This window comes from Dromiciops gliroides, chromosome 1 (assembly GCF_019393635.1).
Source record: "Dromiciops gliroides isolate mDroGli1 chromosome 1, mDroGli1.pri, whole genome shotgun sequence".
Classification (NCBI taxonomy): domain Eukaryota; kingdom Metazoa; phylum Chordata; class Mammalia; order Microbiotheria; family Microbiotheriidae; genus Dromiciops; species Dromiciops gliroides.
The window spans coordinates 516987900-517008090 of record NC_057861.1 but is presented as its reverse complement, the minus strand read 5'-3'; the positions used below and the strand labels follow the sequence as shown (position 1 = coordinate 517008090).

At 35.6% G+C, this 20191-nt stretch overlaps 1 protein-coding gene across 14 annotated transcripts in view; it reads left to right on the top strand.

Annotated features, from left to right (window-relative positions):
* The window catches only part of SEMA4D (semaphorin 4D), a 207624-nt gene that overhangs the window by 116453 nt on the left and 70980 nt on the right, over window positions 1–20191 (top strand). For 10 of the 14 annotated variants that reach the window (XR_006353644.1, XM_043973034.1, XM_043973023.1 and 7 more), the window contains 2 exons: window positions 13642–14015; window positions 16264–16409. Coding sequence is in view for 13 of the 14 variants with exons in the window: in XM_043973034.1 (XP_043828969.1) it covers window positions 13913–14015; window positions 16264–16409 (249 nt within the window). In the remaining variant the exon portion in view is untranslated. Of the gene's footprint in view, window positions 1–1869; window positions 1932–13641; window positions 14016–16263; window positions 16410–20191 lie in introns of all 14 variants that reach the window. The other 4 variants (XM_043973008.1, XM_043972955.1, XM_043972985.1 and 1 more) reach the window with 1 other exon arrangement.

Below are 20191 nucleotides of genomic sequence, written 5' to 3'. Positions count from 1 at the left end.
CCCTACTGTTTTCTTTTTCTTTTTTTTTTCAAACTTTTGATTTGGTTCTCATATTTGTTGCTGTCTCATTGAGTTATTGATTTCTGTTTGGTCTATTCTGGTTTTTGGGCATAGTCTAGTTTTCTTCGATCATATTTAATACTTTCTCATCTAAGCTACTTAATCTTCCCATTCTTTTCCTCCAGAGATTTAATCTTTTGTTTGTTGTAGGTATTCATGTTCTCCTTATGGAAAATGTATATTTTCACTTAAGTCATTGTTTGCAATTACTATGAATTATTATCCACTAATTTATGATACTGGTTTAGTTTTTGTTATTGTATTTTTTTTTCTGCTCATTTCTCCAGCTTTAGTTTTTTAATTGGGGTTTTCTGCCAAAGCTTGTCTCTGCCCCCTGCTGCACTTTTGATGGGACTGTTGGCCCTGCTTCATCTTGTTCTAGATCCCCCGGGCTCTTATGTTTACCTCCACTTTCCAGGGTTAGGTCTCCTTGGGTGTTTGAGGTTCAGAGTGCTAGATGTTCAGGGCCCTTCTCTTGTGTCTGAGAACAGAGAATTTTTTTAGGGATCTCAGAGCCTGGGCCTAAGTTTTTTTTTGTTTTTTTTTTTTTGTTGTTGTTTTTGTTTTGGTGGGGCAATGGGGGTTAAGTGACTTGCCCAGGGTCACACAGCTAGTAAGTGTTAAGTGTCTGAGGCTGGATTTGAACTCAGGTACTCCTGAATCCAGGGCCAGCACTTTAACCACTGCACCATCTAGCTGCCCCCTGGGCCTAAGTTTTAAATGTTGCAGCCCTGTTCTAGTCTACCTCCTTGCTGCCACTGTCTGGGGTTTTCAAAATTTGTGGGGGAGCAAGGGTTCTCCCTAGGACTTTCCTCTAGGAATCCTCTGTTCTTGTTGCCTCTGGACAGAGAGGATTCCACACTATACTTATCCTGTCTTTAGAATCCCTAGTTCTTACTTTGTTAGAAGTGCCAAGACCCCTTTCCTATTTGTAGTGGGCTTTTGGCTGACTTTTTGTGCTGTTCCGTAGTGGAAAAAAATCAGTTGCAGGTTTTCATTTGAATTCATTGTTCATTCAGTCTGATATGAGTTTATGGGTTTGCTGCTCTGATTATAGCTAGTTTGCCTGCTTCTAGTAAGTGTTCCTCTTGTTTCTTTAAGAGATTATTTTCAGGGGCGGCTGGGTGGCGCAGTGGATAAAGCACCAGCCCTGGATTCAGGAGTTCCTGAGTTCAAATCCGGCCTCAGACACTTGACCCTGGGCAAGTCACTTAACTCCCATTGCCCTGCAAAAAAAAAAAAATAATAATAATAAATAAATTTTTTTAAAAAAGAGTTTATTTTCTTGGGGGCAACTAGGTGGTGCAGTGGATAAAGCACCAGCCCTGGATTCAGGAGGACCTAGGTTTAAATCCAGCCTCAGACACTTAACACATACTAGCTGTGTGACCCTCGACAAGTTACTTAACTCTCATTGCCCTGCAGTTAGAGAGCTAATTGAAAATAGAATAGATTGCCTTAGTAGGTAGTACATAGCTGGAAGTCTTCAAATGGAAACTCTATGATCATGTGACATGCACAAGTTAAAGAAACTGATCTCTGAGGTCCTAGTTCCATAATTATGTGTATTTTTATTTTTTAAAGACTAAACACAGCTTATCTCAGGCCACCTATCTTATACATACACCTAAGTAATATACATAAAATAGGATGTTACATTAAAAATTATATTTTGCTCAGGATTTTGGAAATTTTTTAATTATAAGAGAGAATTTTTTCCTAACTACTATTTTAGAAGTAATACTAAGCATATTTCATGCTTGAATATTTTTAAATGCTTAAATGAATTTTATTCACCATTTATTTCAGATAAGATCTCTTAAGTCGTATCCTGTTTCAAGAAATAACCTGAAAGTTTGAAATACTACAAGGTACTATTAAAGATTATTTCATTTTATGTTTTATACTCTTACTTCCATTAAATTCTTGAAGATCTCCGTATTGTTTCAATGAATGCTTGATGAGAGGTAGTCATTATAAATGAAACTACTCAGAACAAATAACTCGTATCCATTTAAAATTTTTCTCTTTGAGGAAAGATTCTATTTAGTCTACTGGTAATACCTGAAGTTAGTGTTACTTCATCATTCTCTCACATTTGCACTTTTTTCTCTCATAATTATTGTGAGAAATGGTCTAGGATCAAAGTCAAGACAAAAATCTGGGTCTGGTGCGAAGTAGGAAGTTCTTTTTATTACAGTCTTCCAAGAAAGGGCAAATACTTTCAAAGAAGTTGTGTGCCTTAAACTTGGCTCAGCAAGCCTTTTATCCCATGCCCTAATGCAAATTTTCCTCCCCTATTTTTCCAATGGCTGGATACTCAGGATGCACACTCTTGGACACTCCTACTTCATAAAACCTCCTTGATGTGCCCCCCCCTTCCATGTCATACTACACATATCTCATTATAATGTTAAATCTCCACCCACAGGTATGTTGGATATTATGTATGAGGTTCATGAATGCTCATCAAGCAGTCATAGTAAGAGTTTAGGGTCAGTTAGGGAACACTGAAAGAACAACCAGTTTGAGTCAGTTTGGGGGGTCTTGAAAGTTTTTTCCTTTGGGGACAATTCTTGACTGTGTGGAATTCACTGGGTCAACGTCCTTATCTTCCTGGGGTTTTTTTGTTTTTTGGATTTTTTTGGTGCCGAAACCTGTTTTGTTGGGGGTTTTTTGTAACACTGAGGAGGGTACAATATACTCATTTCTCCCAGTTATCTTTCTTCTCTCTTTATACATCTTCTGACCCCCAATTTTCTTTTTTTCTATCAATTCTCTTTATTTAATTCTATTTTTAAGAAATTATGCTTAGTGATGATGAGTGAGATGAGCAGAACCAGAAGAACATTGTACACAGTATCATCAACATTGTGTGTTGATCTGCTGTGATGGACTAGATTCTTCTCACCAATGCAGTGGTACAGAAGAGTTCCAGAGGACTCATGATAGAAGATGATCTCCAAATCCAGGGGAAAAAAAAAAGAACTGTGGAGCATAGATGCTGATTGAACCATATTATTTCTTTTGTTTTTGGTGCTGTTGTTTTTCTATTTTGAGGTTTTTCCTCATTGCTCTGATTTTTCTCTTATAACATGACTAATGCAGAAATATGTTTAATGTTATTTTATATATATGTATATGTGTGTGTGTGTGTGTGTGTGTGTGTATATATATATATATATATATATATATATATATAACCTATATCAGATTGCCTGCTGTCTAGGGGAGGGGGGAGGAAGGGGAGGGAGGGAGAAAAATCTGAAATTGGAAAGCTTGTATAAACAAAAATTGAGAACTATCTTTAACTGGAAACAATAAAATACTTTTATCAGAAAAAAATTATGCTTAGGCTTATGAATGGCACTAGTTAGTATGACTTAGCTTTACATTCTGGAATTTAGTATAAAAATAGAGGGGCAGCTAGGTGGTGCAGTGGATAAGGCACTGGCCCTGGATTCAGGAGGACCTGAGTCCAAATCCGGCCTCAGACACTTTACATTTACTAGCTGTGTGATCCTGGCCAAGTCACTTAACCCCAATTGCCTCACCAAAAAAATAAAAATAAAAATAAAAAAATAGAATGCAATTTAATGCTACCAATGGCAATAAGACAGTAGCAAAAGTAAATGCATAAATAATATGGCAAAGAAAGAATAAAACTATCCTTATTCATTTATGTCATCCTGGTTTACTTAGAAAATCCTTAAGAATCAGCAAAAAACAGAGACAATAATTTCAGCAAAGTAGCAGTATATAAAACAAACCCACAAAACCCAGAAGCATTTCTGTTTAACAATAGAAAAGTCTAGGAATTAAAAATAGAAAAGGAAGTCCTATTCACAATAATCTCAGTGATGTCTGAGTCTTTGTGACCTCATGGACCATAGCACATTGGGCCCTTCTATCCTTTACTATCTCCTGAAGTCTATCCAAGCTCATGTTCATTGTTTCCATGACACGTTCAATATCATCCTCTGCTATCCTTTTTCTTTTGCCTTCAATCTTTCCCAATACCAGAATCTTTTCCAATAAGTTCTGTCTTCTTATTTTGTGGCCAAAGTATTTAGGCTTCAGCTTTAGTATTTGTCCTTTCAAAGAATAGTATGGATTTTTTTTTTTTTTGCAGGGCAATAAGGGTTGAGTGACTTGCCCAGGGTTACACAGCTAGTAAGTGTCAAGTGTCTGAGGTTGCATTTGAACTCAGGTCCTCCTGAATCCAGGGCCGGTGCTTTTCCACAGCACCACCCAGCTGCCCCTGGATTAATTTTTTAATTAAGTTTTGACTGATTTGATCCCCTTGCTATCCAAGGGACTCAAAATTCTTCTCTAGCACCAATATTCAAAAGCTTGATTCTGTAGTGTTTAGCTTACCTCTTAGTCTAACTCCCACAGCCATCTATAACTACAGGAAAACCATAGCTTTGACTATATGAACCTTTGTCTGCAAGGTGATGTCTGTTTTTTAGTATGTTGTCCTTCCAAGGAGCAGCTGTCTTTTAATTTCATGGCTTCGGTCATCAACTGCAGTAATCTTTGAACCCAAGAAAATAAAATCTCACACTGCTTCCATTTCTTCTCCCTCTGTTTTCCAGGAAGTGATGGGGACCAGTTGCCATGATCTTAGTTTTTTTAATGTTAACCTTCAAACTAGTTTTTACATTCTCCTCTTTCACCCTTAACAAGAGGCTTCTTAATTCCACTTTGCTTTCTGCCATCAAAGTGGCATGGCTACATAATTGAGATTGTTGCTATTTCTCCTGGTACCCTTAATTCTGGCTTTTGATTTGTCCAACCTAGCGTTTAACATGATGTTCTATGCATATAAGTTAAATAAAGTGATAATACACAGCCTTGTCATACTCCTTTTCCGATCTTAAATCAATCTGTTGTTTCATGTTCAATTTAAAGATTGCTTCCTGACCCACATACAGGTTCCTTAGGAGACAATGATGATACTCCCAATCTCTTTGAAGACTTGACACATTTTGTTGTGAGACAAAGACTTTACTGTAGTCAATGAAAGAGAAGTAGATGTTTTTCTGAAACTCCTTTGCTTTCTCTGTCTGAATTTTTGATGATTATTCTTCTTCTTTAAAAATATTGTTTGTTATATGAAATTTGGCCCATACATCTGTAACCTAGCAAATGTTGGCAATTTGGTCTCTAGTTCCTTTGACTCTTTGAAAACCAGCGTGCTCTTCTGCTAAGTTATTGGCTCACATATTACTAAAGCCTAGCTTGCAGAATCTTAAGCATAATCTTGCTGGCATGTGAAATGACCACAAATGTTTGGTAATTTGAAGATTCCTTGGCATTGCCCTTCTTTAGGATTGGGATACAAACTGATCTTTTCCAATTTAGTGGTCACTGTTGAGTTTTCCAAATTTTCTGGCCTATTGAGTACAATACTTAAACAGCATTATCTTTTAGAATTTTACTAAATGCATAAAACACTTGGGAGTAACTACCAAGGCACATTCTCTACTTTGTTTTCAAAATGATCTTCCCAAAGTAAAAATCTGATCAAGCAGGACCATATTAAAGAAACCCCACTGGCTCCTTGTTGCCTCCAGGATCTAATATAAAAAACTATTAGAGGGGCAGTCAGGTGGCGCAGTGGATAGAGCACCGGCCCTAGATTCAGGAGGACCTGAGTTCAAATCGGGCCTCAGACACTTAACAATTACTAGCTGTGTGACCCTGGCCAAGTCACTTTACCCCAATTGCCTCACCAAAAAAAAGAAAGAAAGAAAGAAAAAACTATTAGGTTTCTAAAGCTCTTCATAACCTGTCTCCTTTCTACATTACCATTCTTCTTACACTTTATGACTCTCCACATGCTCTTCCATCCAGTGACACTGGCTTCCTTGTTCCTGGCCAACACAATCCATCTCCCAACTCTGTGCTTCTTCACTGGCTGCCCCCTGCCCCATACCTGGAATACTCTCCTTCCTCATCCTTCAAGTCTTAGCTAAAATTTCACCTTCTGCAAATGTCTTCCTTCTGATTTATACTATATAAATCTTGTTTATACATAGATGTTGTCATGTTGTCTCCCCGTTAGACAATTAATTCCTTAAGGGCATGGAATGTTTTTGCCTTTCCCTTGTATCTTTAGCACTTAGCCCAGTGCCTGGCACATAGTAAGCTCTTAATAAATGCTTGTTGGCTTACTGAATACATAGATATAAAGAAATAAAGATTTAAAGAAATAAAGAACAGCTTAAATAACTGGAGGGATAGTCAGTGTTCTTGGCTGGGCTGTATCAGTATAATAAAAACAACAATATTAGGTAAAATAAGCTATAGATTTAGTGCTATAACAATCAAACTACCAATAGTATACTTTATAGAGCTAGACAAAATAATAACTTTCATTTAGAAGAGCAAAAGTTTTAGAATCTCAAGGGAAATACTGTTGGGGGGGAAGTATGAATGAAGGGAAGAATAACTCTTCCAGACCTCAAATTATACTCTAAAGCAGTAACCATTTGTGCTGATGACAGGCCTTCTCTCCTGCATCATTATATCTATTTTCTTGCCTTCCTTCAGGTCCTCCTGGATATCTGTGGTCCAACTGGAGCCACACCTAAGTGCACTCACTTGCCTTAAGGAACCTGCCTTTATCTAGATTAGTCATGTGGGTGAACAGGCCACTAGGATCTCTGACAATGTGACAATAATTTAGCCAGATTAATTTTAATTATATTTACTTGTCCATCTCTTCAATTTATTTTTTCCATCTGCTCAATTTATAAATGAAGCATGATTACAGAAAAAAGAAGAGTATATTCTAGGAAGAGGAGTGGGATAGTTTTAGGAAGCATCCATTGAAACTCATTGCTTGCTCACTAGTGGGCAACTCAATTTTAGGTAATATAAGTTTCAAGAATCAGAATTTAATGACATGTAATAGATAACGCCAGTGCTCAGTCTATTTTTGTACTAGCCCTTTCTCACTCTACCATGTTCCTTCTCTTTTAAAAGTCAAGCTCAGGTTGTATGAACTGATCAGAATCTCTACCAGAATAAAGGCTTGCACCTTGTCTTCAAGATTCATAGTTGTCAAGGATATATACATAAGCCATTCATTCAGCAGAGATTTACTAAACACTTAATTTGTGCCAAGCACTGTGCTAAGCACTGAGGATACAAAGAAAGGCAAAGATCACTGTGTTCAGAGAATTCACATTTTAATGGAAGAAAGAGAGGGTCTTTGGGTATGCCTAATAGGCACAACCTCTTCACATTTATTGTATCTACTATGTGGAAAGTGCTATAAATTGCTGTGGAATATAAAAAGATAAATCCTTCCAATAAACAGAATTCATTTTGGGTTTGCTTTTTTTTTTAATCCCAAGAATTTAGCACAATGTTTGCAAATAGTAAGCTCGTAATAAGTACTTGTTGATTATTTGATTGATCCTAAACTCTTTACTTTCAATCATATTCATTTATTTGTCAGGTCTTATCATTTCTATCTTCATACCACTTTCATCTTCCCCCTTCTCTCCTCTCAAACAGCCACTACCCTAATTCAGACCCTTATCAGTCCTCACCTGAACTATCACAATTGCCTCCTAATAGGTCTTTCTTTCTCCAGTACTCCTGTTATTATCTTTAAATTCAAGAACCTGCTTATGCAGGCACTTAAAAATTGCCATGTCATCCTAAAACTGACTATGACATGTAACAGTTTAAGAAAACTCAGATCATAATCTGATTTGCCTGCTTTACAGAATGATTCATTGCATGGTTCCTTTAAATAGTAGAGCCCCTTGTACATTTAAGTGCTTATTTTTAGATTAACTTGATAGGGGTAGGCTTAGAAGCAGAGAAGCTTAAGGGTGTCAAGAGCCATTGCTAATTGGCAATGAACCAGAAACTAAGATAAGGAATCTTTGAATGTATAAGAAATGAATGGGTATATGTAATGATTTATATTTTTATTTTTACATAATATTTTAGTGTTTTACATAACATTTCAAACCATCTATTAAATAAATGGAAGTTCAGGTGTAACAGTGTTTTGTAATTCAATGTATTATTACCCAGATCTAAAATGGTAAGTGCCTCCAAAACTATATCACTAAAATCAAGCCAGATTGATTTTTGAAATTATATGTTCAAGTCCATGTGCTCAATTTATCTATTTTTCCATCTTCCCAATTTATAAATGAAGCACAGTCACAGAAAAAAGGTAGAGTATTTCTAGGGAGAGGAGTGTAAAGGTGAGAATGGTTTGGGGAAACATCCAGTGTCTGAAAATCATTACTTGCTCCCTCAGTGTATTTCAGTTTTAGGTAATGTTTCCAGAATCATAATTTAATGATACATAATAAAGAACACCCTGCTTAGCTGGATCTCTGATCTCATCTCCGTGGATACTTCCTCCATTGAGCAGATTATGCCCCTTCCACACCTTCTCATCCTTTGTTATTCTTGTTCTTGTCTTTCCAGAAATTCTTTATTGAGAATCTACGCAATGTGCTGACTGAAGGTCTTCCTCTGATTCTTTTGATATCTTGAAAATCCTAGGATAGTACTTAAGCTGTTTATCTGTTGTTTCTCTTTCTTGCTAGATGACAGGGCTACCTACTATTCTAGTCTTACATGTAATTGATGATATTTTATGCCATTTCTTGAATTGTTATTGGTGCAAGATGTTATTAGCAGTGTATTACATCCTACTTATAACTACCATGTGTAGAATCCATGGGAATCCACAATTCTGTGTTTTCTGGCTATTTGGTAACTATAGGAGTTAATGTTAAAGAAATAGGCTTAAATTTAGTGGTCTTTTCAAAAAAAATTAGAAGTTTATGGGGGAAGGAAAGGAAGAGAATGAGCATTTTTACATAGTCCCTATTATGTGCCAGGCACTATGCTAAGCATTTTTACAAATATTACCTCATTTGATCCCATTTAATGAAAAACAAGGATATCCATTGTCACTATTCCTCTTAGATAGAAATGTTACCGATAGCAATAAGACAAGAAAGAGAAAGTGAAATAATGATAGGCAGGGTGATAAGATCTTTTACTTAAAGAGCCTAGAGTAATTAATAGTTCTGTAATCATTTAGATCTGTTTTTATTTATGTCAAGAGTATTTTGAAATTGTGTTCATATAGTCCTTTGGTTTGTCTTGGCAGGTAGATTCTTAAGTATTTTGTATCGTCTGCAGTTATTTTTAAATGGAATTTCACTTTCTATCTCTTCCTGGTGGATTTGTTGAGAGTATATAGAAATGCTTATGATTTATGTGGATTTATTTTATATCCAACAACTTTGTGAAAGTTGTTAATTGTTTCAGCCAGTTTTTTATTTGATTCTCTAGGGTTCTCTAAGTATACCATCATATTATCTGCAAAGAGTGGTAGTTTTATTTCCTCATTGCCTATTTTTATTCCTCCAATTTTTTTCTTATCTTATTGCTATTGCTAGCGTTTCTAATATAGTACTGAATAATAGTGGTGATAATGGATATCCTTGCTTCACCTCAGAACTTATTGGGAAGGCTTCAAGTTAATCCCCACTATAGATAATAATTGTTCTTGGTTTTAGATAGATACTACTTATTTTAAGAAAGGTTTCATTTATTCTTGTACTTTTTTTGTACTTGTACAAATGGCTATTGTACTTTGTCAAAAAGCCTTTTCTACATCTATGGATAAATTCATGTGATTCTTGTTGTTTTTATTATTAATCTAGTCAATTATGCTTATAGTTTTACCAATATGAGCCAGCTCAGTATTCCTAGTATACATCCTACATTGTCATAGTGTATGACCTTTGTGATATATTACTATAATCTCCTTGTAGTGTTTTATTTAAAAAATTTTGCATGAATATTCATTAAGAAATTTGGCCTATAGTTTTCTTTCTCTGTTCTTGCTCTACATGGTTCAGTTGTTGCAACTGTGGTTTTGGATTTATTTTTATGTGATTATGTTGTTTTCCTGCTGGTGAACTATCTTTGTATTCATCTCTGGTATAAATCCACCTTGGTCATAATGAATAGTTTCTTTTTTGACTACATTTTATTTTTTATTAAATTTCCATTAATGGTCTTGGTTGATAATTCTCCTTCTATGCATTATCCTTCACTTATTTAGCTTGGATTTTTCTCACACAAAAAAAATCCTCATAGTACTTTCTCAGTTTTTGAGAACAATTTGTATCATATTGGTAGTAGTTGGGTTTTTTTTAAGTTTGGGAGAATTCTGTGACTTTATCACTAATAGAAGTATTTTCCTCCAGTAGTTCTTTTACAATTCTATTTCATTTTCTGAGGTTGAACTATATAAGATGTCTACTTGGTTTTCTCATTGGTGGGGTGGTTTATATTTTTGGAAAGTATTCCTTTAATTCTATTGTGTTCTCAGTTTTAATAGCACATAACTAAAATAGATGATTTTGATTACATTAAATTAAAAAGGTTTTGTACAAACAGAAACAATGCATCCAAAATTAGAAGGGAGGCAGAAAGCTGGGAAATAATTTTTATAACCAGTATTTCTGATAAAGGCCTCATTTCTAAAATATATTGGGAACTATATCAAATTTATAAGAAACCAAGTCATTCCCCAATTGAAAATTGGTCAAAGGATATGAACAGGCAGTTTTCTGATGAAGAAATCAAAGCTATCTATTGCCATATGAAAAAATGCTCTAAAATCACTATTGATTAGAGAAATGCAAATTAAAACAACTCTGAGGTACCACCTGACACCCATCAGATTGTCTGATATGACCAAAAAGGAAAATAATAAATGTTGGACAAGCTGTGGAAAAATTGGAACACTAATGCATTGTTGGTGGAGCTGTGAAGTGATCCAACCATTCTGGAGAGCAATTTGGAATTATGCCCAAAGGGCTATAAAGCTGTACACACCCTTTGACCCAGCAATACTACTATTGGGTCTTTTCCCCAAAGAGATCATAAAAAAGGGGAAAAGACCCACATGTACAAAAATATTTATAGCTGCTCTTTTTGTGGTGGCAAGGAATTGGAAATTGAGGGGCTGCCCATCAATTGGGGAATGGCTGAACAAGTTGTGGTATATGAATGTAATGGAATACTATTATGCTGTAAGAAACAATGAGCACCAGGTAGATTTCAGAGAAACCTGGAAGGACTTACATGAACTGATACTGAGTGAGATGAACAGAACCAAGAAGACATTGTACACAGTATCAACAACATTGTGTGTTGATCAACTGTGATAGACTTGACTCTTCTCAGCAATACAATGGTCCAAGATAGTTCCAAAGGACTCATGATGGAAAATGCTCTCCAAATCCAGAAAAAAAGAACTATGGAATCTAGAAGCAGATTGAACCATACTATTTCTTCTTTTTTTTTTTTTTGTTTTTCTTTTATGAGGGTTTTCCTTTTTGCTCTAATTCTTCTTTCACAGCACGACTAATGCATAAATATGTTTAATGTGATTGTGAATATATAACATATCAGATTGTTTGCTTTCTTGGCGAGGCGAGACAGAGGGAGAAAAATTTTAAACTCAATATCTTGGGGCAGCTAGGTGGCGCAGTGGATAGAGCACTGGCCCTGGGGTCAGGAGTACCTGAGTTCAAATCCGGCCTCAGACACTTAACACTTAACTAGCTGTGTGACCCTGGGCAAGTCACTTAACCCCAATTGCCTCACTTTAAAAAAAAATTTTAAACAAAACTCCATATCTTACAAAAGCAAATGTTGAAAACTAATTCTATGAAAAAAATACAATGATCCAAGATAATTCTAAAGGACTCATAATGGAAAATGCTCCAGAAAAAGAACTGAGGAATCTGAATGAAAATTGAACGTACCATTTTCACTTTTTTTTCTTCATTGAGGTTTTTCCCTTTTGTTCTGATTCCTCTTTTACAGTATGACTAATGTGAAAATGTTTAATATGATTGTACATATATAGCCTAAAATGGGGGGCATAGCTTCTAGTAATTGGGAGATGATTGTCTCTATATTTTGCCCTTCTCAAACCTCATCTAAAGTATTGTGTTCAGTTCTGGGCAACCAGTATAGTGAAGGACCTTCAATCCATGTCATATGATGATCAATGAAAGGAACTAGATATGTTTAGCCTAAAGAAGAAAAGACTAAGAGAGAAACATGATAACTACATTTAAGTGCTTGAAGGGCTAAAATATGGACTAGGGATTAAAATGGTTTCATTTGGCTCAAGAGGGAAGAACTAAGGAGCAATGGATGGAAGTCCTCAAAAAACAAATTTAGTCTTGATGTTAGGAAAAAATTCTTACAAATTAGAGCTGTTCAAAAGTAAAATAGACTCCTTCAAAAGGTGGTTGGTTTCCACACCAAAAAAAAAGAAAAAAGAAAAAAGAAAAAAAAAAAGGTCATTGGTTTCCCCTCATTGGAAGTCTTGAAGCAGTCTGAATCATCCCCTGGTGAAGATAATTGTATTGAGAATTCCTTTTGAATATAGGTTAGATTGGGTGACTACTATATTCCCTTCTAACTCTCTGATTATTTAAGAGATAAATTGTGTGACAGTTGTTTGAGGCTAATTTCACAGCATGACTAGGTGGGTTTTTTTTTTCCTTTTTTTCTCGTTTTGAAGCTTCTGGTGAAAAGTATAGTATAGCCCGGGTGTTAATTTACACTCAAGGAATATTTGTGAACTGAATGAGAGGACAGAAGAGGAAACTGCAGACCCACATGTTTAACTTGATTACAGAGAAAATAGAGAAGAAGAATGGGAACCATACACTTGTCTTCCTCCAACATCTCTGTAATTACAATTTTAACTTTCCTGACTAAGCTTTCAGGAATCTTTGGCAAAAGAGTAGATAGGCAGAGTTATCTGCCTACATGGTCTTCCTGTAGACAGAGTGAATAAAAGTCTGGTTAAATACAAAATATTTGGCATCCCATAACTTACCAATTTATATTTTTTTAACAGTGCCTTGGTATTTTCCCTGCTTTTGCTGAAATTGACTTGTTACATATGCCATGCTAGGACTGTTATTTCCTCCCTGAAATGGGTGATATTAATGTAATAGAAAATACAATAGAAAAGGGAATGTTTCAAAGATAAACAAATAACTAAATTGATTTCCACAACTTTTAACTTCACTGCCACATAGAGAATTGGGGCAATCCTTTTATTGATCATCCATAAGCCTATTTCGAATAGGTCTCTTCTGAACTGTGAGGTATTTGGATTAGTGAGGTCAGGAAGGCATTAAGATCTTGGATTTTTCTTTTCTCAGAGTCTTATGTTGCAGAGAATCTATGTTGGACAAGGGATTCCTTTTCTTGTACCCTTCTAGTTTAGGGATCCCCAATCTTTTCAAAGTAATTATCACTGATATGGATATAAGCATGCCACACTGTAAGTATCCCTCTCCCTATACCTGCTAAGCTTTTTTTTTTTTTATAAATTGACAAAAAAATTTTTTACAGCTTGACAAGAAAGAAACCATAAGAGGCTATTTCTCAAATTTTCAAAGAAAGAGGAAACCAACTGAAAAGCAGACATTATTGCTTCATGATTTTAGTCTTTTAACCACTTTCATTTTCATTCCTCTACAGCTACATTTCCTCTCAAGACTGTGGAGAAGAATGTTCTTCAAAGACAACATAATATTTAAGAAAAACCCTATGTGTGGAGTTTCTCTTCATCTGTCATGCTGGAAAAGGAGTATTCCTTCAGAGAAATAACCATCTGGATACCTCCGTTTATGAGTTTATTTGCATGTTATTAATTCTTACTTTGTTGCATTCAACAATATTCCCCTTGTGATATACAATAAGTTGAAGATATTTGCTCCTGCAGCTGCTCAACAGCTACCACCCCAAGAAGATGCTTAATATGGCTTTAAATGGACTCTTTTTAGTTTTGCTTTTGTCGTTTGGAACAACAGTTGCATTTGGTCCAATACCTAGAATCACTTGGGAGCAGAGAGGTAAGAATAAAACTTGGACAAAGATGTTTAGAATTTTTACTGTTTTTTGTACATAATGATGAGTTTTCACTTGAGTGCTTATTTACTTAAACTTTAAGCCTCCAACTAAAAAGCTCTTAAGGTCATTTGAGCTGCTAGCCATTAGGCATTCAATTAAAATTAATTGCAAGGTCAGACTCCTGCTGTATTTCAAATTCATCATTTTATGAAATCATGACTAGAAGAATACCATTTAAAAGCCTATTAGTAATAATTGTAATTTCACATGTCACAGATCTATTATAATAATGTATTTATTCTGTAGAAGCTAACTTATTAAAATTAATTTTCACATTTAGGAGTAAAGATATGCTCCTAGAGATCTTTCTCTACAAAACCTTATTGTTATTTTTTAAATAGAGTAAAAATGTATCAGTATCCTGGTTTGTAAATGGAACTATGTAGCCTTTGGTTTGATTTTAAAAAAACAAAACAAAAAGAAACCCGAGAGTAATTAACAATGTTCATTGTTTTGGGGTGGGGGCTTTTTTGCTGTTACATTAAGAAAATAACAGTTCTAAACATTTCAAATAAGTGCTATAGACTAGAACATTGAAATGGTGTCTTGACTCGCTTAAATTTAGCATTAGCAACTTACCTTCATCGAAATTGTTTTCTTTGGTTACTCATTAGTTTATGTCTCAAAAGGACACTGATCCTTTCTACTATTTACTATCTACTATTTCATGGTACAATGGATTTAACAAAGGCTTTAATAAAGTATCTCACACCATGCTAGTGGAGAAGATGGAGTGATGCCAACTAGACAACAGTGCAGTATCTCTATGCACCCTTAAAAACTGTTTTTAAAAGCTGTGTTCACAGTGATCTCACTAGTAAAAGATATTTTGAAAGAAGGGATACTTCTTTCAGTAAGGAAATCATTGTACATCTCTCCTAACAAAATTTTGGAAAAGTAGGCAGTATTTATTAAATTCTTACTATGCAGAAATTGAAGCAACACTGACTACTTCATTCAGACCAGTAGTTCAGTATCTCTTGTATAACTCTTACTATTGGCCGTAAATATAGATGGAAAATAAATGATACCTATTTTATTGTTTTTTTCTGGGATGTGTGTGTGTGTGTGTGTGTGTGTGTGTGTGTGTGTGAGAGAGAGAGAGAGAGAGAGAGAGAGAGAGAGAGAGAGAGAGAGAGAGAGAGAATTGGGGTTAAGTGACTTGCCCAGGGTCACACAGCTAGTAAGTGTTAAGTGTCTGAGGCCAGATTTGAACTCAGGTACTCCTGAATCCAGGGCCGGTGCTCTATCCACTGCACCATCTAGCTGCCCCTATTTTATTGGTTTTTAAAATACCGAAGTAAAATGCGTTAAGTGATTACACGATATAGTAAAAAGAACACTGGGCCTGGAATCTTAGATGACATGCATTTAAATCCAATTTCTGATTCTTACTACTTCTGTGAAGTGTTTAACCTCCCTGCACCTCAGTTCTCTCATTTGTGAAAGGATGAAGTCTCTCTGATATTTTTTAGCACTGGATCCATAATCCTATTATCCTATGGATATGCAGATCCTCAGAGTGCAGTTCTTGTTACCATAGTCTGTAATCAGTTAAAAACAAAGAACCAAAAAACATAGCTGGACAAAATTTAAATGGATAGATGTTATTATGAAGCTTCACAGATAAAGGTGTGATGTTTCACTTTTAAATTAAGCTAATGATGGGCATTTTCAGTTAACAATTTACATTTAAGTTGTTACAGAGATTCAATTGAGGCAGTTTCATATAATGGAAAGACAGTTGAGTTTAGAGTCAAAGGACTTAATTTTGAATCCAGCCTCTGCCTGTGTGACCTTGGGTAAATCATTTAATCTCTCAGGGCCTCATCCTCATCAGTAAAATAAGGAAATTGAACAAGGTAGTCTCTAAAATTCCTTCTGGTTCTATTCTAGTACCCTCTCAACTATTAACCTATACTTCTATGAAGTGGAAGTCAAATACATTAGCCATGAAAGTTGGCACTTTTTAAACAATCAGGATGCCTAGTCGTTCCTGTCAAGATATAAGAATTAGCTGATACTATTCTACTCTAGTGGTTTAATGCTATTTCATAAACTGTCTTAGACTGAGATATTGCTTTTTAGATAGCAGCAGTAAAATGCCCAAGATAAATTACTACCTGTGTTGAAATTATTGTCGTTATTGACCTAAAGTTGTATAATTTTTTATTTTTTTCTCCTTCACAGAAGTACGTCTTATACATTTTCAGGAGCCAGGAATTTCAAACTATTCAACTTTGTTGCTAAGCAAAATAAAAGACACTTTATACATAGGAGCCAGAGAAGTTATTTTTGCTGTGAATTCACTTAACATTGCTGAAAAACAGCATGAGGTATGGACACATTTTTATTTCCCATTTTAGTTTTCTTTCCACATTCTACTGACCAGATGCATATATCTCAATTCAATTAAAATCAATTCAATAAATAAATAAATAAACATTAAGCACCTATTAAGTACAAGACATTATGTTGGAAAAACAAAGACATAATAACTCTTCTCATTTATGATTTGCCATAGATTTTTCCAAAGAGAATCTACTCAGTATGCTAGCAGGTGATCCTTCTCTTATTCTTTTAATATCTCAGAGGTATATCAATGTACCATACCACTTTGATTGTCCATCTCCTATCTCCTATTCTAGTTACATGACCAGCCCACCTCCTTTTATAATCCCCAATCATTTATTTTGTGCCAGTTCTAGTTAGAATAATTATTACGATGATGGTATGGCTTAGGGGTTAGGTGGATTGACATACTTCAGATCATTATTCCTCTTTGAATTAAGGGAAAAGGAATGTTAAAAGAGAGATAACAGGGGGCAGCTAGGTGGCGCAGTGGATAAAGCACCAGCTCTGGATTCAGGAGTACCTGAGTTCAAATCCGGCCTCAGACCCTTGACAATTACTAGCTGTGTGACCCTGGGCAAGTCACTTAACCCCCATTGCCCCACAAAAAAAAAAACAACAAAAAAAACAAAAGAGAGATAGCAAAAACACTTGAAAAATTCAAAGTTCAATAATGAAAAATACCCTCATTTTAAAACTCATATATATCTTATACCACCACCTAAACATGAATTTTAATACCACAAAGAAGATACTTATCTTGGATGGAACTTATTTCTGTCTATGACATCCGGACTTCCATGTGATCTAATTGTATTTAAGGTTGGCTTCAATATATCTCAATGATGAAAATCATTTTGTAAATACTCTAATGGCTTTTAAAACCTTAAAGAACTGAACCTACTTGCCACAAGAATCATGAGGCTTTTTTACCTGGGCTTTTAATCCCTTTTTTAAGCTGGTGACTCCCTGCTCCTGGGAGCTTCTCTTATTGGTACTGGATTTAGTGCAGATACCCAGTCAGATTAATCCACTGAATCTCAGAACCCCCAAGCTCAAGAATCCACCAGACTCAGCCTCCCTGATCAAAAGGATTACAAGTATGTGTGTCACCAAACCAGGCCATCCAGGCAGGTTGTAGAAACCATCTACTTTTACTTAGTGAAGATGATACTGTGATGAATAAAATTATATATGGTTGCCGTATTACTGTCCCAAGTTTAGAAAAAATTAACTGGGGTTTATTATATATTTCTTACTTAGAAATTAGAGGCTACCGTACCTGTTTGGGGGCATTAAGCATTTATTAAAGCATATTAATATTAGTAAAGATAGAGCACATGGCCCTAAAAGTTAGAAAAGCCTAGCTAGGATCTAGGGAAGAGAATCATCTGTGTTCTGCCTCCTCGAGCATTCCCTGCCAAGGGAGTGAGTAACTCTGTAAGCTTCCTGCAGGCAGCAGGAGAGCCCACCTTTACACATTGCTTAAAGCTAATTGGCTAGCATCATTCAAATCTATTGGTTTACTCGATTTGAGGGTGGTCTGGCTGATGTCAGAGTATGGAGCCCTCCAAGGGGAAAAAGCCTTCAGGTAGGTATGGTTTTAATCCTTATTATTGATAATTTTCTCACAATCCCCCCCCGTGCTTCATTTAAAAAATGATCAGTTTTTTTCATTGAAGCAGTGACTGAAATTACAATTATAAAGGGTTCTATGATGCTCCTTCCCAAAAGACCCCTCATGAAGAAACCCCAAACGAAGAGCTCATCCACATACCAAGTCAAGATCTCTGATTGAAGGACCCCCAGATCTGCACTTAGGTGATGAAATAGATTTTAAAGACAAGTACATGTTGGTGAGAAAAAGGAAGAGTATCAATGGATATATGGATGGTGATGCCACACCGAGAAGTCGTAGCCCAGGTACCATGATCTTTCCTCATATTGTTCATCCAGTTGAAGAAATTAAAGGAAGAGCTGGAAAACATCTGCATCTCCTCCCGGGACAAGATCTACAACTGTTTGTTAAGTTCCACGTGCTATCAGTGTCGTCAAAAGACTATTGCCAACAAGACAAACTGCAGAAACCCAGAATGTTTTGGAGTGCAGGGACAGTTCTGTGCCCCGTGTCTTCAAAACTAATATGGTGAAGAGGTTTGCTGGACCCAAATTGGCATTACCCGCCTTGTCATGGAATCTGCAACTGCAGCTTTTGTAGGCAAGAAGATGGACAATGTGCAACTGGTGTGTTGGTGTATTTGGCCAAGTACCATGGTTTTGGAAATGTGCACCCTTACTTGAAAATTCTGAAGCAGGAATTTGAAATGGAGGCTGAAAATTGATGAAGGATTAACTGCACCATTTCCTTTCTCCAATCTCCTTGTTAAACTTCAGTAATCTTGGCAGTTGATAGTTAAAACAACTTCAAGTTTCAATTGTGATAATCAGTAATTTTTTATAGTGGGGTCAAATTAAGATAAGATTAAAATCTGTTTTGGAGGCACAAGTAGTATAACTTTAAAGTTGCATTGTGGTTTTATGCTTTCTCCCTCACCCCCACTATCACTGACTATAAAATGATTTTATTGAAATACAGTTGAATTTGTCCCTTTAGTATTTGTGGGGATGAAGTGGGAGATGATTCATGATTGGGGACAAAGCCCTGGATCCTAGCAATATAATGAAACACTTGGAAATGCATAATTAAGTATTCTTAGGTAACTAACCCTTGTAATAATTTTCTCACAATATGTTTGACGGGTAGAAAAATACCTAATAACTAATGGTTTGCAGAAGATCTTTGTACTTCCTATGAAGTATAAAATACTTCAAAGTACAAAATACACCTCTGAAAATATTGAATCCTAGGATTTTAGAATTGTAAGAAGAGACCTTGGAAATCATCTAATCTATCCTTTTTCTTTACTCTTTTATAACACTGGGAGGAAAATAACCGGTTTTATCACTAGTTATGAAATATCATGAAGAGAAGCCAGCCATTATAAATAGTATATCTTACTACTTTTCTACTCTGTGTATCCTAGTAAGATTGTTTAGAAGGCAGCAAATTTAAGCGTTTCCCTACAAGTTGTATTTTGTCTATATGTATCAAATGCAGTGATTATTTAAAGCCATGTTTTGTCTTTAAAAGTTTTATTCCATTTGGTCCAAGTTCACCAGATATCCAGTGGAAACTACTTGTAACCTATCTGAAAGCCTTCCCTTTTCATACCACAATATTAGTAGACTTATTCTTCTTGGTTTAAATTCTCAGCATGTATCAAGAAATTCTCATGGTCATCTTCATCCTCACCTTGGCTTATGTCCAAAACTTGGCTCCTCTGCACAAATAAAAGAATTTTTTCCTCACAGAAATAAACAATTGCAAAACCTTATTTTGGAGGCAGCTAGGTGGCATGGTGGTTACAGAACTGGACTCATCTTCCTGGCTTCAAATTTGGCCTCAGGCACTTAGTAGCCTTGTGACCCTGGGCAATGTTTAATGCTGTTTACCTCATTTTTTTTTTATCTGTTAAATGAGCTGAGAAAAAAATGGAAAACCACTCCAGTATCTTTGCCAAGAAAGATCCAGATGGGGTCATGAAGAGTCAGACAAGACTGAACAACAACAAAGTAAAAAAAAAAATCATATTCCAAAAAAAATTCAGTAAACTATTTTCGAGGCAAACCTTAGTATTCATGACAACATTTTCCTAACAAATATTCAAAATAAAAACTTGTTTTCTGTTTCTATACTACTGGATAT